Source organism: Eriocheir sinensis, chromosome 4 (assembly GCF_024679095.1).
Source record: "Eriocheir sinensis breed Jianghai 21 chromosome 4, ASM2467909v1, whole genome shotgun sequence".
NCBI classification, from domain to species: domain Eukaryota; kingdom Metazoa; phylum Arthropoda; class Malacostraca; order Decapoda; family Varunidae; genus Eriocheir; species Eriocheir sinensis.
This window is the reverse complement of record NC_066512.1, coordinates 22,717,888-22,736,345: the sequence shown is the minus strand read 5'-3', so window position 1 is coordinate 22,736,345 and position 18,458 is coordinate 22,717,888. Positions and strand designations below refer to the sequence as shown.

At 38.0% G+C, this 18,458-nt stretch overlaps 1 protein-coding gene across 3 annotated transcripts; it reads left to right on the top strand.

Annotated features, from left to right (window-relative positions):
- Positions 1 to 324: 324 nt before the first annotated feature.
- Positions 325 to 17,610, top strand: LOC127010001 (eukaryotic translation initiation factor 2A-like). 3 transcript variants are annotated; one of them, XR_007762725.1, is made up of 15 exons: positions 325 to 464; positions 1,669 to 1,795; positions 3,322 to 3,440; positions 4,483 to 4,582; positions 6,553 to 6,728; positions 6,859 to 6,950; positions 8,081 to 8,231; positions 8,443 to 8,502; positions 10,202 to 10,416; positions 11,912 to 12,042; positions 12,985 to 13,136; positions 13,948 to 14,061; positions 15,548 to 15,753; positions 16,775 to 17,011; positions 17,468 to 17,610. XR_007762725.1 is itself a non-coding variant. In XM_050883702.1 (14 exons), the coding sequence occupies exons 1-14, from the start codon at positions 449 to 451 to the stop codon at positions 16,898 to 16,900; spliced, it is 1,785 nt and encodes a 594-aa protein (XP_050739659.1). In that variant the 5' UTR covers positions 325 to 448; the 3' UTR covers positions 16,901 to 17,610. The 3 variants fall into 3 exon arrangements, 2 of the variants coding, with proteins under 2 accessions (XP_050739659.1, XP_050739669.1); XM_050883702.1 differs by having other exon boundaries at positions 16,775 to 17,610; XM_050883712.1 differs by lacking the exon at positions 8,443 to 8,502 and having other exon boundaries at positions 16,775 to 17,610.
- The last annotated feature ends 848 nt before the right edge of the window (positions 17,611 to 18,458 follow it).

Sequence of the window (18,458 nt, the reverse complement as noted above, 5' to 3'; positions counted from 1 at the left end):
GCTAAAACCCTAAAGTATCTTACCTACGATCCTCCTGAGAGACACCAAAAGACAGGTAAATATATATGTAACGTCCACAGAGTCTAACTCTGTGGTAACGTCTCAAAGGGGGCATCGACCCCCTTATGTTTTCACATTTTGTCGCATCGGGTAGCCAGGTAATGGTCATGTATTATGGTTAATATTCATTTGCACAACAAATGAAGCCTCACAACTTTCAATAAACCAAAAACGATAAAATGGAAGAAAAAACAAAAGTAGCAAGCGGTAATAAATGAAATAAATGCCAAATCGTGGTCTGATGGAGAAGTAACATGTCTGCCCGTCGGCGTCACTGGTACAGGGCCGAGCAGCAGCAGCAGTGACCGCCTCTGTGTGCGGCACGAGGCATGTGGACACGCCGCGAGTGAGGCTCACAGCAGGACGGCGACGGTCACGGCACGGGAACATGAGGGCTGTGGCGTGTACGTATTGTGTTGTAACGCCATGAAGGCACTGGTGGGCTGGGAGGTGTTGAGGGGCCGTGTGTAGGGCTAACAGCACCGTGCGTGGTTTAGTGAGTCTGCTGGAATAACACACTTGACAAATGTTTTTAGCAGTGTCACCATCCATTACTTGTGCACAGTGCAGCGATGCCCCCATGGGGAAGTGATTAGTGTGGCCCGGTGGTGTGCGCCGCCTGCCTGGCCGCCCGTCACCGCCCACCCCGGCCATCGCGCCCACCGCCATATGTAGGATTGTCACGGGCTGAAATGTGTTTTCATGTCTGTTATCTGTGTCAGAAATCACTAGTTGTTATTCTATGATTATATTCAAATTAATCCAACCATGAGCGAGAGTAACCTTTTGCTAAGGGCATTTCTCCAGCTTTACAGTGAAGTCCCTGGTGGTTGACACTTTTTCCAATTGATTTCCAGCTGAGCCTGCTCACCAAGCAGCTCATTAAATAAGTTAATACCATGTAGTTATTTAAGAAGCAGTTTGGTAAATAATTGATGCCATGTGTTATTTATCATGAAGCTTGGTTTTTAAATTGGGTAAATATCCCCCAAAAGTGTAAAGCCTGACCCACCTGATTGGAGAGCCTCCTTTAACTCACTCTGTGAGTGGGGTACCTCTTTGGCTGACTGGTCAAAGAGTGTCTTGCCCATCTCGCCGGTTGCAGGTTTGATCCCCGTTGCCGGCAAAACCCTTTCCTGGTCTGGATTAATTTCTCGTGTGTTTCATGACACTGTGGTTGTGCAGAGATTATAGTGGAGAGGAATTTTGAGCAATACACAAACCACCCAATTCACAGTGGCAGATGAAACCTTTTTTTTTCCTTGAAAATCACTAGTTCCCTAAATTTTACTCTCCCCCCTCCATAAAACCAGGGATTTCACAAAAAAGAAAGCAAATAATTATGAAAACATCCATTAGGGTCTTAGTACCATATAACCTCGGATAAGGTTAGCTGACTTCATGTTTAAACTTAAATGAGGGAGATCGGTACACTATGTCACTTTGATGATGGCAATCTTAGAGAGTGAATGTTATAGTTTAATCAATTGGTTTGCTGAAGAAAGATCTTAATAATGTAGAAATATCTACACATATAAAATATTCTTTGTAATTTTATCATGTGTCATAATATGATTTTCAAATCACATTAAATTTTCTGCATTTCAGGTCACACAAATGGAGGGATAATATTCTCAGATGGCAAGGCAGAAGACAATGAAGACTTGCAGGGAAGAGTAAAGACCTTCATTTTTTCCCAAGATGGGAGTAAGATTGCATGGATTAAAGGTGGCCAGTAAGTGATTTCAAGAGGGTGTTTTCTTCTGATTATACTGACTAGATAGTTGCTTCATGTTTGTACAGCTAGAATTGTGTCAGAGACCCTTTCCAAGTCATCATTTACAGATTATTTAATTAATCTATTGGGCATTGGAATGTTCTTCACATGGAAAATGTTGTGTGAATGGCGGCCTTGTGGCAAGGGAGTGTAGCGGTGTGTTAAGTTGCAAAGCTGTGGCATGACTTGTACAATGAAAGCAGTTGCAGGGAAAGGTTTTTAGTAGACAGCATGGTTGTATGACATTGTACTATGTAGTGTACTATGATGTCTTATAATGTGATTTGATAAACAGCTGCAGAAGGGAAGGTTGAAAAGTGGGTACCTGTGTCATGGCTTAAAGATGTAATTCTGAGCTGCAGGAGGAAAGGTTTTCTTGTATAGCAGTTTTCTCACAAGTGGGGTACATTGCCTCATTCAAAGGGGTATGTGAAAAGGTAATGGTCACAGATGTGTAGATTAATTTATTTAATTTTACTTATTTGGAGTGTCGGATCAATTGAAGAATCGCCCCCCCAGAGTTCCCAATTGAAGATTCGCCCCACCAACTCTGCTCAACTGAAGAATCGCCCCCCCGACTAGAAATATCGGAAATTATATGTTATATTTGGTTTATGCCATTTATTATGCATAATCTTATATTCTATATATTGCATTATTTATAACTAATAGTTTTATTGTTATGTAAATGTATACTAAATGGGTGTGAGAATACACAGCATATGTGGAGCACTTTATTTTTTGCATTTTTCACATAGGGAATTGAGTGGAAAAAATAAATACACTGATTTTCAAATGCATTGGCAAAAAATCGGTCGCACCACATAAATTCCTGCAGATATGAGTGAAGAAAGTCGATGTTGTTTAAGCCAATTGATCACAGGCAAAGGATCCTCAGTCAGCAAAGGGAGCACGACAGGCTTGAATGTGTCATGGGCCATGTTGAACAATAGACAGAATACATGAACCCAATGGTGCTAAAACTGATCACAAGTTGTGTCAGGTTAGTCAAAAATGTTAGGGTGAGGTTTTGATCCTCTGATGTCAGGTCCACCATTGAGGAGTTAAGGTAAGGTCAGGTCAACTGCTGAGGTTTTGATCCCCTGATGTCACGTCTACCGGTGAGGTTTTGGCCGCCCGCTGTAGTCCTGTCATCAACTGAAGAATTGCCCCCCCAACTCTGCCCAACTGAAGAATCGCCTCACCAGAGCGGTCTGGGGGGGCAATTGTTCAATTGACCCGGAGTGTCTTTGTCAAGTTTTATTTCTGTCTTGTCTTGGAGTTGTCCAAAATAAGCTAAGTTGGATGATTCCTGAGGTGTCCAGCTTATCATTGGTTTATATGCTTTAAATTTTTTTGCTCATGTAGATGACAAGCTATTAAGTAGCCATCAGTATCAGGATACACTTTATAGTTGAACTTTATAATATAAGTCATATTCACCATACTTTTTTTCACTTTATTTATTAATAACAATTTTTCAGAGTGCATTTGGCTGAATCACCAGATTGGACAAAGATTGGATCATTGAAGCATCCTCGAGCACAAGAAATATGCTTCTCTTCCCAGGGAAATTACTTAGCTGTTTGGGAATCGTATGTCAGTAAGTTGGATTCTCAGTTTCTGATTCAGATTAAGAGAGGACATTGTAAGCAGTATAAAATGTTTAAAAAAATAGTCATTATCAGTGTTATGAATACAGTTAACTGACATCTAGGGGTTGATTTTGTGTTGAAAATATAGCTAACTGTGACATAACATAATTGTAAGGTTAAGTGAAAGTAAATGGTAATTTTACTTATTATTAAAACTTAACCTAATAAGACAAATAATTGCTTGACATCAGAAGAGAACATATGACAAAATAGGCAATGCTATAATGATAAGAGTAAGTAGGTTGGTTCACTGAGGTGTTTAACTAGTTAGAGTTACAATTATTAATGAGGAACCAAGTATGAGAATTACCTTTGAGGAACCAAATATGAATTACAATTGTGGAACGAAATATTGGTTCACTGAGGCGTTTAGTTGAGAGTTAGAATTACACATAAGGAACACAAATATATATACACATGAGAATGGGTACGTGGATAGATGTGTGTATGTAAGTGTGTGAGTGTGTGTCAGACCCCTTGGTGAATCCTGGTTAGCTCACGACAAGTGAAGAGCTCTTTGCGTCCTCGGAGAGTGAACTGCCTTTGATTGAGACTGCCGCGGTTAGCAGCTGGACGTATATTTATAACCTCGGCGGGCGAGACGGTCAGCGCAGTGTGAGGCTTCGGGGCATTCAGCTGAATGGTGGGTGAAGCTTCGATGCGGAGTCACGAGTCCTCAAGTAAGCGAGCTGGTGCTGGTGAGGCTTCGAGGATTCGTGCGTGAATCAGATTGGTGAGGTGATGTTTGATGGCGCGCTTCGAGGCTCGAGTTAGACGAGGGTACCATAACATCAGGAAGCCTATTTCCTTAAAAAGTTTGGCCTGAACTGCAGTTGCATTCTTCCTACTGCAGAGTGTGAGGGTAAAATCTACTTGGGTAAATCCCCACTTTGCCTTGTAATATTTCTAGCTAGTACTAAGATCACTGGAATCACCTTTTCCATTTTTCCTCATAAATACTATAATTTTAAATGCCTCTGTCTTTTCCAGAAACAACAGACCAGAGTCAAGTCCAACCAAACTTGAGTGTATATGATGTGTGTGGGAAGAAGTTGCTCAAAGCTTTCTTTCAACAAAGTCAAATAAACTGGTAAGTGGTCTTTATATAGTAGATGGAACTTGTAAAGAGGCTAGTTTGGGACTTCACCTGTGGGCCAAGGAAAACAAGAATCTCCTGCAGTTTTTTTATATCCATTTTATACAACAGTAAATATTTGGTGGCCCCATTGGTCCCAAAGTGAGGAATGGGACCAGAAATCTCCAACTTTACCATTTATACTTTATATATTGGCCTGACTAGGACTAGACTATCTATACAACAAAGTGAGGTTACCTATTCTTTGTTAATTTATATCATAAGGTGCTGGTAATCATGTGTTTGAAGATATCTACCGCAAACTTAACCTAACCTAACCTAACAAAACCCCAAACAGTTACTATAGGTCTTGACTTGGAAAATTCATATATGCTTCCTTACTAATGAGACTTTCTATATTTATGCCATAAGATGCTGGCTATCATGTGTTTTAAGATACCCTAAACTTACCCTAACCTGACCTAACAAAATCCCATACAGTTACTAAGTATGTCTTGACTCAGAATATTCATATATGCTTCTTTACTAATGAGACTTTCTATACAACAAAGTAAGTCCATTCTTTGTTAATTTATACCATAAGTTGCTGGCTATCATGCATTTGAAGATACCCTAAATTTAACCTAACCTAACCTGACAAAATCCCAACAGTTACTATAAGTCTTGATTAAAAGAATTCATATATGCTTCCTAACTAATGAAACTTTCTATATAACAAAAGTGAGCTTATTCTTTGTTGCTTTATACCATAAGTTGCTGGGTATCATGTGTTTGAAGATACCCTAAACTTAACCAAACCTAACATAACAAAACCCCAAACAGCTACTATATGTCCTCACTCAGAAAATTCATATATGCTTCCTTACTAATGAGACTTTCTATACAACAGAGTGAGGTTATTCTTTGTTGATTTATACCATAAGTTGGTGGCTATCATGTATTTGAAGATACCCTAAACTTAACCTAACCTAACAAAACCCCAAACAGCTACTATATGTCTTGACTCAGAAAATTCACATATGCTTCCTTACTAATGAGACTTTCTATACAACAAAGTGAGGTTATTCTTTGTTGATTTATACCATGAGTTGCTGGCTATCATATGTTTGAAGATACCCCAAACTTAACCTAACCTAACAAAATTGCAAAAAGTTACCATATGTCTTGACTCAGAAAAATCATGTATGCTTCCTTACTGACTGAGTGAGGTCATTTTTTGTTATTTTGTGCCATAAGCTGTCTGTCACCTGTTATGTGTTTGAAGATGCCCTAAACGTAACCTAGCCTAACAAAACCACAAAAAGGTATCATACGTCTTGACTCAGAAAAGTCATCTGTTCTTCCTTACTAAATTAGACTTTCTATACTTAACCCATTGGAAGTACATTTTTTGTTGCTCAAAACTATTTAGTTAATAGTTATATTAACCAAACCTGGTTTGTTTATTAATACTAACACACGTGTGAAAAATTTGAAAATTCCCCAAAATTCCTGGAAACTTACCTTGGAAAGTTTCTTTTTCTGGAAACTTTCCCACCCTTTGCAACCCTAGGCCTGATGCTAAGAAGACTCTTTGCCAGTATCGCCACATACCATCAATGTTAGCGGGGAGTTCCCCATATTACTTGACTTAAATTGGAAAATCTGTCTGCTGTTCATTAAATTGCTGTTTGTGTGAGTCAAGGGCGAGTAAAAATACTGCATAGAGGGGAGAATGTGGACTTGTTTAGTAATATAGTCTTAGAGACCAACTAAGTAAAAGTGAGGATAAATATTAAGCATGTGGGTTTATATTATTAAATCTGCGACCAATCTATTGAATTATAAATTTAACCACGTCTTGCAAGGTAAGATTCTCAATCATCCTCCCCAATTTTTAACAAATGAAAAAGTAGAGTTCTGCTTCATTACACTCCATAGTAATTTATTTTCTAAGGTGTTGACATTAACTTTGTTTATTTCAGGGAGCCACAATGGACACATGATGAAACTATTTTTGCTCGGAATGTCACCAATGAAGTGCATTTTTATAAAGCTGATGACCTTCAAAACATTGCTGTAAAGAAGATTCTCCCAAAAGTGCGATCCTTCAGTTTATCGCCATCCACTCAAAACCATCATGTCACCTTTTTTGTGCCAGGCAAGTATCAGTGCTGTCTAACACACACTAAACTGAGGTGCATCTTATATGTCATGTGCCTTATCTCTCAGAAAAAATGGTTAAAATTATACTTTCATAAATGATGACTGCAACCATTGTATTCCTACAGGTGCAAAAGGGAGTCCAGCTTACGTTCATCTCTACCGTTATCCAAATTTCCAAGACACTACCAGTGCCTTGGCCAACAAGAGTTTTTTTAAGGTATTGTCTCATGGGTTATTTACTTTTAAATTTATGAAATTGGTGATGAATTAATTGAAATCAGAGTACATTTCATGACAAAATCTCCATGATAGTTTGCAACATTTGTTTGGATATCTAGTTAGCCTTATCGGTGACAACTTTTAGGTGGATATGCGTCAATTTCAAGTTCAGTTTCAAGCTGTCACTTATTGAATAAGTGAATAGCAATTCTTGGATAATGAAATACTGAACAAAATCTACAGTTTCCAGATTGTCTATCATTGTTTAGGAGCACATGATCAATAAGAGTGTGACTACAGTATTAGAGAAAACAGTGCTAATGAGGATGTGGTCAGTCTCCTCCACTGCTGTACTCCTTCAGCATTGCAATATTAAGTCCATCAGTGCAGTTCTGGTCTTTGGTACCAAGAACCTGCAGTTGTGAGTGTCCTGGACTGTGCAGACTTCAGAAGTAGGAACTGTTGGTGTTCCTGGTATCAGTCATGGAGACCAACACACAACTCAAAGCCAACTCTCTCAGTGCCAGCAGTAGTAGAAAAGTCACCCAAAACAGTGAGTGCATTATGAGCGGGAATATTAAAGAACGGAAAAGTGATAAAGAATACATTTGAGAGAAACAAATGTGTGGTAGTGTTCTTGAACAGAGACTGACCAAGTTATTAAGAACGTAAATGAGATAAAGGAGATAGAAAAGTCTAAAGAAACAACTGCAGTTGCAAATGTTGAGGAGGGCTATTGGAGGAAGAAATTGAGGAAGTACCAACTAGAGTAGGAACAAGAATACAGCCAAGTTTAAAAGTTGGTCATGTGAAGAGCTTGAAGGAACTAAACTTTTCAACTTTTAAGGAGAAAAGAGAGAAAAAGCAGAATGATTTCCCCTTGGGCCTTTTTACATTATTTGTCTCCGTCACACCTGCTTTGTGTCTGTGGGTAATGGGATCGTGCCCATCCCAGGCTCAAGGCCAGTGAGATGGAGATGAGCACCAAGGCCACACATAGCTGAAGCATGTACTCCCGACTTTACCTTTCAGTAGTATTGAAATTGAATTGCTTGACCAAAAAACCATTATATTCATATAAATTTTTCTTCCATTCCCATATACTGATGATGGATGATTTTTATGCAGGCTGACAGTGTAACCACCCTCTGGAACAAGCAGTCCACGGCTTGTCTGCTTCTGACAGCTGCTGAGGTTGACAAATCAGGCACCTCATACTATGGGGAGCAGATGCTGTTTTACCTGAACATCCAAGGGGACTCCACAAGGATAACTTTTAGTAAGTCATGAAACTGATAGAATTATTGCATTGCTGGTTACTTTAATCCTAATTTAGAATTTAAAGATTTCTTTTAGAATATTGTAACGTAATATAAATGCAAGTGAATAGGAAAGGTCAGGTTCACAGAATTGCACCGCATAATTGAAGTAAGATCTTTCCAGTGCTAAATGTATCTCAGGGATAACTTAGCACTTCTGTTCCCTTTTAGCTGCAAGCACCGTCCCATATATACCCCAACATGAAAGCCCAGCAGCACCATGGGCCAAAGGTAAAAAAAATAAAAAGTCAGTGTCTTATTTTTTTAATGTAATGGTTTGAAAGAGGGAATTTCACTGCCAAGGTGGGTAAGGAATCCATATCACTGTGAAAGTAGTGATAGAAAAAGAATAAGAATGCCTGAACAGTTTTGGTGTAGGGAATAAATGTACTGGGAAAATAAAAAGCAAGAGTAGCATAAAAGCTAATAAGTTATCTCAACAGACACACATAGTTGATCAGTTATTATTTCCCTGATTGAACTAACCCTGACATGAAACTGATATGAATGATGTTTCTTTGCTTCAGAAGGACGTAAGTTTTTTTTTTTTTTTTACTTTTTTATATTTTTTTACAGCTTAGGAGACAGTTCAAGGGCATAAAGAGAAAAAAGAAAAAAAAATGCCCGCTACTCGCTGCTCCTGAATAGAGGTCAAAGAAGTGTCCAAAAAGAGAGGTCAATTTCGGGTGGAGAGGTGTCCTGATACCCTCCTCTTGAAAGAGTTCAAGTCGTAGGCAGTATACTTCTAATTCTTTAATCACCTTTCGTAAGGTTAAGGAGAAAGGCCCCCGTGGATTAAAATTGCATCTATGGTCATGAATAATTTATATGTTGTATATATTAGTACCTTTGTTATCATATGAAAATTTCAAGCTGATCAGATGAAATGAAAAATTCAGAAAACTAGTTTTTGTTTTTTATGAAAATTTGAATTAATTTTTCTCAGCCATTTTTTTTATGGACTTTCTTGTGACATGCACATCTGATAATTCATTGTTATTCTAACAATTTGTCAAGATGTTTTTATGAGAACTTTTTGTCAATTTAAAAAAAAATGTTTGATATTTGAATTTTTTTGGGGGAAAAGTTTCCCATATATCGAAACTATGCCGTTTTTCAAAAAAAACATATTGGCAATTTTTACTACGTTCATGATCTTGTATGTCTTAAAGTTTCATGAAAATCATGCAGAAAGTAAAAGCAAAAAATAATTTTATGTTCATTTTGTACTAGTTTTGAGAAAAACGTGATTAAAGTTTTGCTAAAGTTCTTCGACCCAGTGAAGGTACTATACTGTCAATGCTACTTTCATATGAATTTTTTGGGATCAGTAATCACATATCAGTGAGTGCATAAAAGTATCAGGCACCTTGTCCCCCCTTATAAAGGTAATAATCGCTCAAAGGCAAGGGTGTCAGGGCGCGCCACGCCCCTCATTGTTGCAAGGTTCAATCAGTACTCTCCAGGTGCATAGCTATTGGTTGGAATGAATTTGTCTGTCTTCCTCTTCTTTATTGTCTTCTTCGGTGTAGTCTTTCTCTTTTCTCTCATTTCTAATCCCTTTTCTATGTATTCATTTGTTCCAAACATTTTTGTGAGCAGGTTGCACTTTCCATATCCATAATTGTGTTCCAAAACTGTTACATGGGTTAAAAACTTCACCCTGAAGATTGCTATATGTTTGATTTTCCAACATTTATTCCATACTTTGGCATGCCAGCTAATGCGCCGCAGTCAGCGTGCCACGCCCTCTCAGTAGCCATTTAAATATCGCTGTTGGCATTTAAATCTATGTCTGACTGAAAAAATTCTACCATTCGAAAGCCATAGACCATATAACTCAATTTCGTATTTTTTGAAAATTACTTTCATATTTTCACGGCGGACTCTCCCCTTAAGCCATACTTATTGAATTTATTTTTCTCCACAGCAAAATCAGGAAATATTCATTCTGTTTGTTGGAGCCCAAATGGACAAGAGTTCTTTGCTGTCTATGGAACGATGCCGTCCAAAGCAACAATGTTCAACCAGAAGTGTGAAGTTGTGGCGGAGTTTGGTGAGGGAGCCAGAAATACCGTCAGTGTGAATCCAGTAGGAAACATTGTACTGGTGGGGGGATTTGGGAACATCTCGCCCAGGTATGAGGTAAGATTAATTATGTTTTCCAGTTACTTGCATCCTTGACTGATTATTCTGTAAGGTAGCAAATATATATAAAATTAGTCTTGATTTTGAATCGAAAACTTTGTAGTCTAGGCCTTCATGTTTCTAAAGGTAGCATGAACTCTTATGTAAGCCCTATCAGCCAGACCAGAAGTTCCTTGTATGTCATGCCTTTCCCACCATGGTAATAAGCCCATATGATGTATCCCTTACCTTGCCATTATCCAGCAAAGTTGCAACAGACACAGACATATGCTTACCATTGGAGAGGCTTTGGAAAATTCTGATATGGAAGTGTTTAAAAGGATGCAGTCTTAACCCGTGGGCTTCGGCTATGGGAAAGCTTAGAAGTGGTTGAGAAACGTCAAAATTACACTGCATTTTGAGACTATGAAAAGAGCATGGAATGTACTTCAGAGTACTCCTCTCATAACCATAAAGCCGTTAGAAATATTTACTTTTACTTAAACTCCATTCTTTTTGGGTGGTGTTTATTACAAAATAAACAGTCGTGACGCGTGACATCTAGCTGAGAGACGCTTGTTGTCTACTTTAGAGAATTTGACAAGTGATTACTGTATGGATAGCTAATTCAGTCTGCCATGACCTTACAGCACCACCTATGACAAAAAAAAGCCCATCTCAAAATCACTCACCCACCATAATGACCCAGGGCATGTATGATGGGTTGCTCTATGCCACCACTGCCTACAATTAGCTTGAATTAGGGGTTTTATGGTGAGCCCTTTTTAGGGTCCATCGTACCACAGCCACGACTCGTGAAAGCCCTGAAAAGGGTCTGCTGACGTTCTCGGGTTAATAGAAAAATGTTATCCTTTCATGTCCTGCCTTTTATGTATTTTGCTCCTCTACTCTCCATCCTTCATGTACACCTAACCTTACCACTTGGCAAGGTGATTTGCTATCCCCAGCCACTGTCTGGAGTAGGGGAAAGGAATGAGTGGGACCAAAGGGTTAAATGGAGCTGTAAGGACTGGGTGACACTGACTTGCCTAATGGTGTTAAACATTAAGCTGAGAAGATTGAGCTGCAGGGACAACAATGTGCCTTTGGGGTAGAGGTAGGAAGGGAGAAATGGGGTGTTAGGGGGCCTAGCAAGACATGGGAGGTGAGATTAGAATGTGAGCAAGCATCAGAAAGAATTGTTACTCAAGAGGATGCAGCATGGCATGTATAACACTTGATATAAACAAACTTATATGTAGTTTATGTTAGGTATTATAAACATTTATCAAAGTTATGAAGACTGTATTAACAATATTGGCAATAAACAGACTTATGTACTGAGGGAAGAAGAGGAACATGATGTATGTATGTATGTGTCATGAGGGAAGGTGTTATATCAGGAAGGGCACTTGAGCTATGTTTAGGTTTGTTGAGGAAAAATTAGGATTACTAACCTGATATGATTTTGGGGTCATTACAAAACCCCTAATTATTATTTTTTTTTTTTCAGATGTGGGATATTAAATTGAACAAAAAGATTGGTGAAACTGAATGTCCTGACACTACACACCATAGCTGGTCTCCATGTGGCCAATACCTTCTGACGTCCACCTGTTATGCTCGTCTCAAGGTCAATAATGGGTAAGAAAAGCCATTTTTATTGGGCGGTAAATTATTGTTACACGAGGATGCAACATGGCATAATATTTAATATAAACAAACTTACTCAGTGAACCAACAGAAAAGTTACACAATAAAGAACTCATTAGTCAGTCAGTCATAGATATTAGGTGTGAATGCTTTTATTGAGAGGAACAAAGGCTTATCCTGGCAGCAACTTCATTAAAAATCAACAAGGAAAGAGCTTACTTTCTTAGATAGAAAGCCTCTTTACTAAGGGAATTAAATTGATTTAACCCCTTCACTATGGCCGGGCCAAAACAGCGCCCCGCGCCTATCTGAGATCGCCTTGCGGGCCAAATTTCAAATGTCGCTATTGAATATAACAAGTTTTCAGCCATAAACTCAACATAATCATCATGTATTATATATGAAAACATGCAGAATTAAATGGTGTACATAAAGAAACATAAATTAATTGATAATTTTGAGATGTAAGCATAAATATAGAGATAAAATAACTCGTATATTAGTAAAAGCGAGCCAGGATGCAGTATGCGTGTCCTCGGATATGGTATGGGGCACGTAAGGACGCAGTATACGCATTCTCGTGTTGAAGGGGTTAAAGAGTAAAATCTGATAACTATGCGACTGCACATGTGATGTTATAAAACTGCATTCATGCTTTTATTAATAAAATAAGTGTTTGCTTTATATTTCATAGTGACATTTTCAGAATATAACCACCCATATGTTCAAGACTGATGTATGTCACCATGTTTGATAATATTTTAGCACTGAGTGGGAGGGCAGTCTGAAAGTGTCTTAGCATTCACAATTATCTTTACATAATTGTTTATAAGTAGAATGTATTTAGCTGAAAGGAAAGATAATAATAGTAAAGCCAAAATACAGGTTTTATCCCAGGTTGCATATTACTGAGGGATATTTTCCTTCTTCCAGATACAAGGTGTGGCATTACACTGCTGTCTTGCAGCAAGAGACTTCTCATGAAGAACTTTATGAAGCTTCGTGGGTTCCATGCCCAGATGCAGCTCAACCCTTTGCTATTTCCACCAAACCTGTTTCTGGAATCTCCTCTTCAACAGCAGTTGGTGAGGGATGCTGCTTTGACTTCCATTTTTTTTTGTTAGCTTGTATCAGAAATGCAGTGCTCTATGGTAGTGAAACTTAAAGAGGCGGGAAGAAGATATTCAGGCTGAGGCATACAGAAAGCAGGATGGCCAGGTTGACATACACTGCATTTCTGATGTTAGGCCTGGTGAAGCTGAGATTTCAATGAAAACTTGAGAAGTAACAGGACTTGAATGTACATATTATTGTAGTGATGAGTAAATTTAGAGGATTTGGACATGTAGAAAAGATTGACAAGGGTTGTAGGTTGAAGAGGGTGAGTGATGTGATGTTGATTGTGAAGTAGTTAGAGGTAGAGTGAAGAAGATATGGAATGAGATTGTGCAGAATAACATACAGGACTTCAGAACAGACAGGTTGCTGGAAATCAAGGAACATGGAGAACTGTCATTTGGTGAAAAAGGCTGATGGTGGTAATCTGGTAACCATGTCGACTCCACTAATTATACCTTCAAAAGGGTCCTTGTGTATAGCGAGCATCTGTGTTCTGTGTGTGTGTGTGCAGTGAGGGGGGGGATTGGTGGTTGCTAAGACTGGTTATCTCATGTTCTTCATGTTCTTATTTCATCCTCATACTCATGCATATTTCTGCACCTGAACCTCCATAATTCCTTTAAAAACAGTTTAACCTATTCCATCCCTTTCTGCTCTTTTCATGTACCTTGGGAATATCAATGTTTCCAGGGTGAAGAGTTAGATGTCTTCCTGTATTACATTTCATTTACTATGTGCAACACAGGAAACAGTAAGATACAATATATATCTTTGCAGCTTCAAAACAGAGGTATATCCCTCCTTCCCAAAGAGGAGGAAAAGGCATTGTTGGGGCCACAAATACAGAGAAGAAGTTTTTGAGTCAAATGGACAACCCACCAAAAGAAGAAGGTTAGTAATGGAATATTTCCTGAAAATAATTAACCTGTTTGCCAAATGAAGTAGGGATAACAGTTTAGAGGAATAAGCTTACTAAATGGGCTGGAACAAGTATATGAAAGGTTTTTAAATTAAGGGATGATGAAAATAATTGATAAAAGTTTAGATGATGAATAAGGATGGGGTTAGGAAAGGGAGAGAATGGGTTTTGATAAATTTTTTGCACTAAAAAGGGTACCAGTTGAAGCCGGATGTATTAGACGCAGGGGTCATTAGAAGAATGATTATGGTTCTAATTGTGTGAGTAGGAAAAATAAGGAGGAAAGAGAAATGGTAGAGTAAAGGGAATGGGGGGAAGGAAACTGTGAGGAAGGAACTGGCAAAGGAGAGACTGCTTGAGAGTGACGACAGGTGTTCAAATAATGGGGGTTGCCTGTCCATTTTTTTTTATTTTTTTAATTTTTTTTATTATTATTTTTTTTTAATTTTTTATGTGCCAACCTATAGCCCCAGTAGGCTTTCTTGATTGGCCTGGATGGTAGGCGGCCCCAGCCCGTCATGGCGGAGGCAAGTGTTTTATAGTGGCGCCATCTTTTCTTGGTTTATGCTGCCCCCTGGAGCTCGTTCTTGATTCATTTGGACAGTTTCCTCTAGAGGCCGGGTTGATGGGTGGTCTTCAGGACAGCATGTGGGTAGTCTTGAGCCACTCGGTGGTTGAAAAATCCCAGGTGGTAGTGGCGGATTCGAACCTGCGTCCTCCATCACGTGGTGAATGCATGACCCGCACTCTAACCACTCAGCCACCGCCTGTTCAAATTAGTGTTATATATAACGCATAAGAAAACCAAGACAATCCCTTTTGCTTGAAATATAGCCAGACGGTCCCTTCCAGGAAAGTAATGGTGGAAATGAGTCGGTGAACTTCTAAAATGAATTGTACCGAAAGCAAAGAGAGGAATATTGCTAGATAGCAAGTAGAAATGCAGGTATTAACTTGATGAATGATAAGCATTCTAGTATTAGGTACCTCCAGGACTGTGAACACTGTTTAGGCAATGTTATATGTGGGATTCAAGATGTTTGAAGCTTTTCAGTTTAAGGATGTATACATAGATATTGGAGACATTAGGGATTTACTGTGCTGCTGCATGAATACAAGTTGTTTAGAAGAAAGGAATTTAAAAAATGAAGGTACACAACCTGATAGAATTAGCAACAGATTGAGTAGGGGAATTCATGCTCATGGGGAGAAAATGTATTGCATTATCTTAATACAGGGAAGGAATCAGTGGGTAAAGTTACATGGACATTGTATGGTAGCATGACATGCAGTTTCCATTAAGGTTGTGTCAATCCTTGATTCTTTCATTGTTAATATCTTCCCATGCTTGAGAGAAAATTATTTCCATTAATATTTTATTGGGCTTTTGAACAATTTTTACCTTATGTATAATATAAGAGTTTGTGATTCACTCATATTAATTGTTAATATTTTCAGCACCCCAGCAGCTGTCTAAAGCAGCCCTGAAAAACAAAAAAAAGAGAGAAGCAGCAAAGAAAAAACGGGAGGAGGAGGGAAAAGATGAAACCAGCAAACAGAGCACGGGATCAGCCTCCACAGAACCAGGCATTCAGTCATGCGGCTCAAATGTTGAATTGACTGGAAATCCTGAAAAAGATAAGAAGATAAGAAACATTAAGAAGGTAAAAACTTAGTATATATATATATATATATATATATATATATATATATATATATATATATATATATATATATATATATATATATATATATATATATATATATATATATATATATATATAAAAGTAGTTGGATAGATAAATTAACATATATGTGCTATTTTACATAAAGTGGTTTAATAAAAACAAATTAAATTAAATTAGTATCTTCAATGACAAGACAGGGTGTCCAGTGCAGATGTAGCTAACAGATGTGGAGTAGAGGACCTGGAAACAGTGCTCAGAAGGGAAAGACTCTGATGGTTTGGACATGTAAAGAGAGCAGGGGAGGATACAGTGCTGGAAGTTTTGGAGAGATTGTAGGTAGAAGGAAGGAGACCAGTTGGTAGACCTAGGAAAATGTGGAGAAGGTGTATACAGGAAGACTTGGCATTGATGGGATTGGATGAGCATTGGGCAGAAGACAGAGTAAAATGGAGGAGAGCCATAAAGCATCCAACTGCTCAGGAAGAGTGAGAACGGACGTTAAACGAAATGATGATGATGAATGATCAATTTTGGTAGTTACCACATTTTCCAGCATTGGAGATGCACTAAAGTCCTAGATGCATTTATCACTTCCAGCCTAATAAAAATGTTTTGATCAGTAGGTGTTACTTTTCTTCAACTGAGGGTTTGCTTTAGGCATTCCTGGAGCTTTCCCTTTCAGAATTAAAAATTTATATAATTTGTAAAACATTGTGTCAATCAAGATAGGAAGTACATATTTTATCCTACTATAACTTTTATTAACTATTTTCCTTCACTTTTATAATTTTCTTATGAGAAGTAAAGTATATATATTTCACAATGGTGGAGAATGTTTGCTATAAATTATTAATTTAAGTAGATTTTTATTTATTTATTAACTTATTTGTTAATTTTTTGTTTGTATTTGGGTATGGTCTCTAATGTGTAGTTAAGATTGTAATAAAAAACAGTTATTGATAATTTTTTCACTTATATTGTTCTTATTGTGTTTCAGAAACTTAATGCAATTGCAAAGCTTAAAGGAGAGCTTGAGAGTGGGAAGACTTTAGAGAAAGATCAACTGGAAAAGATTGCCACAGAGGAAAAGCTGATGAAAGACCTGGAGGACCTGGTCATTTGATGTGGTCGTGGCAGTATGAGAACACTCAGTGTGATGTTAAATCTTCTTCAGTAGCATAATGCTTCACTGCTGCTCATGTAAAAATGTGTTGTCAGTCATCATGAAAGTCAAGTTAGTTACTACTTTCCTTATTCAAAGTAAATATTTTCATTGTGTTTTGTACTGGATAAACTAAGAAATAGATGAAGACTACTTAGGGGTTTATTGATTGGTGTGTGAATATTTAATGAGTTATCTTTAATATGTAATTGAATATTTAATGAGTTGTTGTCTTTAATATGTACTATAGTGATTTTTAAAAGGATGATGGATAATGTATGTGGTTCTGACAGCCATGCCTAACTGTCTTGTTTAATCCATAACCAGTTTATCATAGTTCCTTAGACACGGGGATCAGGAACGTATCATATGTTTGCACTGCACTGTGTGACACAAGAGGCAACTAAAAGAAATATAGATATATATTATGAGAGGTTGAATTAGAAAACTGGACTCCATCTAAAATTCCTCCAAATGTGCAAAGCAGTCACATTTCAAATCTTCATGACTTCCTCCTTGCCTTTACAGGAAAGGAAATCGGTGATGTTATGGCATAAAAGAGTGAGAGTATACGGTCGGCCTGCCTTGTCCACGGGTATGTGGTACTGGACCCCCGTGGATGTGCATAAACCGCAGATGTTCAGGACGCTTATATAAAAATTGAGTAATTTTACCGTGTATGTTTTCGTAACTTGAAATCCCACCTCTACGCACTACTGATGTCTGCTGAAACCCACTAGATTATATGACTGATATATCTATGCCACCATAGGAATAAAGGTAGGTTGAATCTATTTACAGAGCAGTTTTTGGTGAGTAAGTTTAGGGTTGTGTCTTTAAAGAACAACTCTGCCGAACAAGGTGAAATGTACTTGATGAACACTTAAATATGCGTGTTGTGCACCTATACAGGTGCCCTGTGCATTATTCATCCAGATCCAGATCCAGAACACTGGTAAAATTGGCATATATAGTAATTTTGCTCTTTAATTTGTTTATAACATTACAAACTAATAGATTCCCACTTTTAATTTAACTGATTGTTTACTATCAAGAGAAAACAGTAAGAGACTGTTAGACCTACTATGTGATAAGAGGGGACTATAGAAGGATGACAGAATGAGTAAAGGATTTCAACTTTTAGAGAAAGGCTGAGTGGGTGGTCCGTGTTGGCTGGATCTTTTTCATGATTGTTTTTAAGACTCCAACGTTGCGAGCCGTTATAAAGGCAGCAGCCACTTAGTTTTGGTCGGGGTCCCGTTCTTTGGATCGTCATTGCTGTCTGTTGACATCATTAAGACAAAATCAAAATAAAGACTAAAATTGCTTATATAAAGGGCATGGTTCATCGAAGATAGTTCAGTTACGCTTAAGTTGGCCTCTAAAACACATTCAACATGTAAAAGGGGCCTTGTTTACCACTTGCAGTGTTGCCAACTCACCAACGCCGACAACATGGTTCGGAGATCGCACTAAAAAATCTGTCTGCTCCACGTACTGCTCTACATTGTCATATCTT

What these genes read in the sequence shown, in the direction of transcription:
- LOC127010001 (XM_050883702.1), top strand. An exon ending in CAACCCACCAAAAGAAGAAG is followed by an intron (nt 14,062 to 15,547) that starts GTTAGTAATGGA and finishes TAATATTTTCAG; the next exon opens with CACCCCAGCAGCTGTCTAAA. An exon ending in AGATAAGAAACATTAAGAAG is followed by an intron (nt 15,754 to 16,774) that starts GTAAAAACTTAG and finishes ATTGTGTTTCAG; the next exon opens with AAACTTAATGCAATTGCAAA.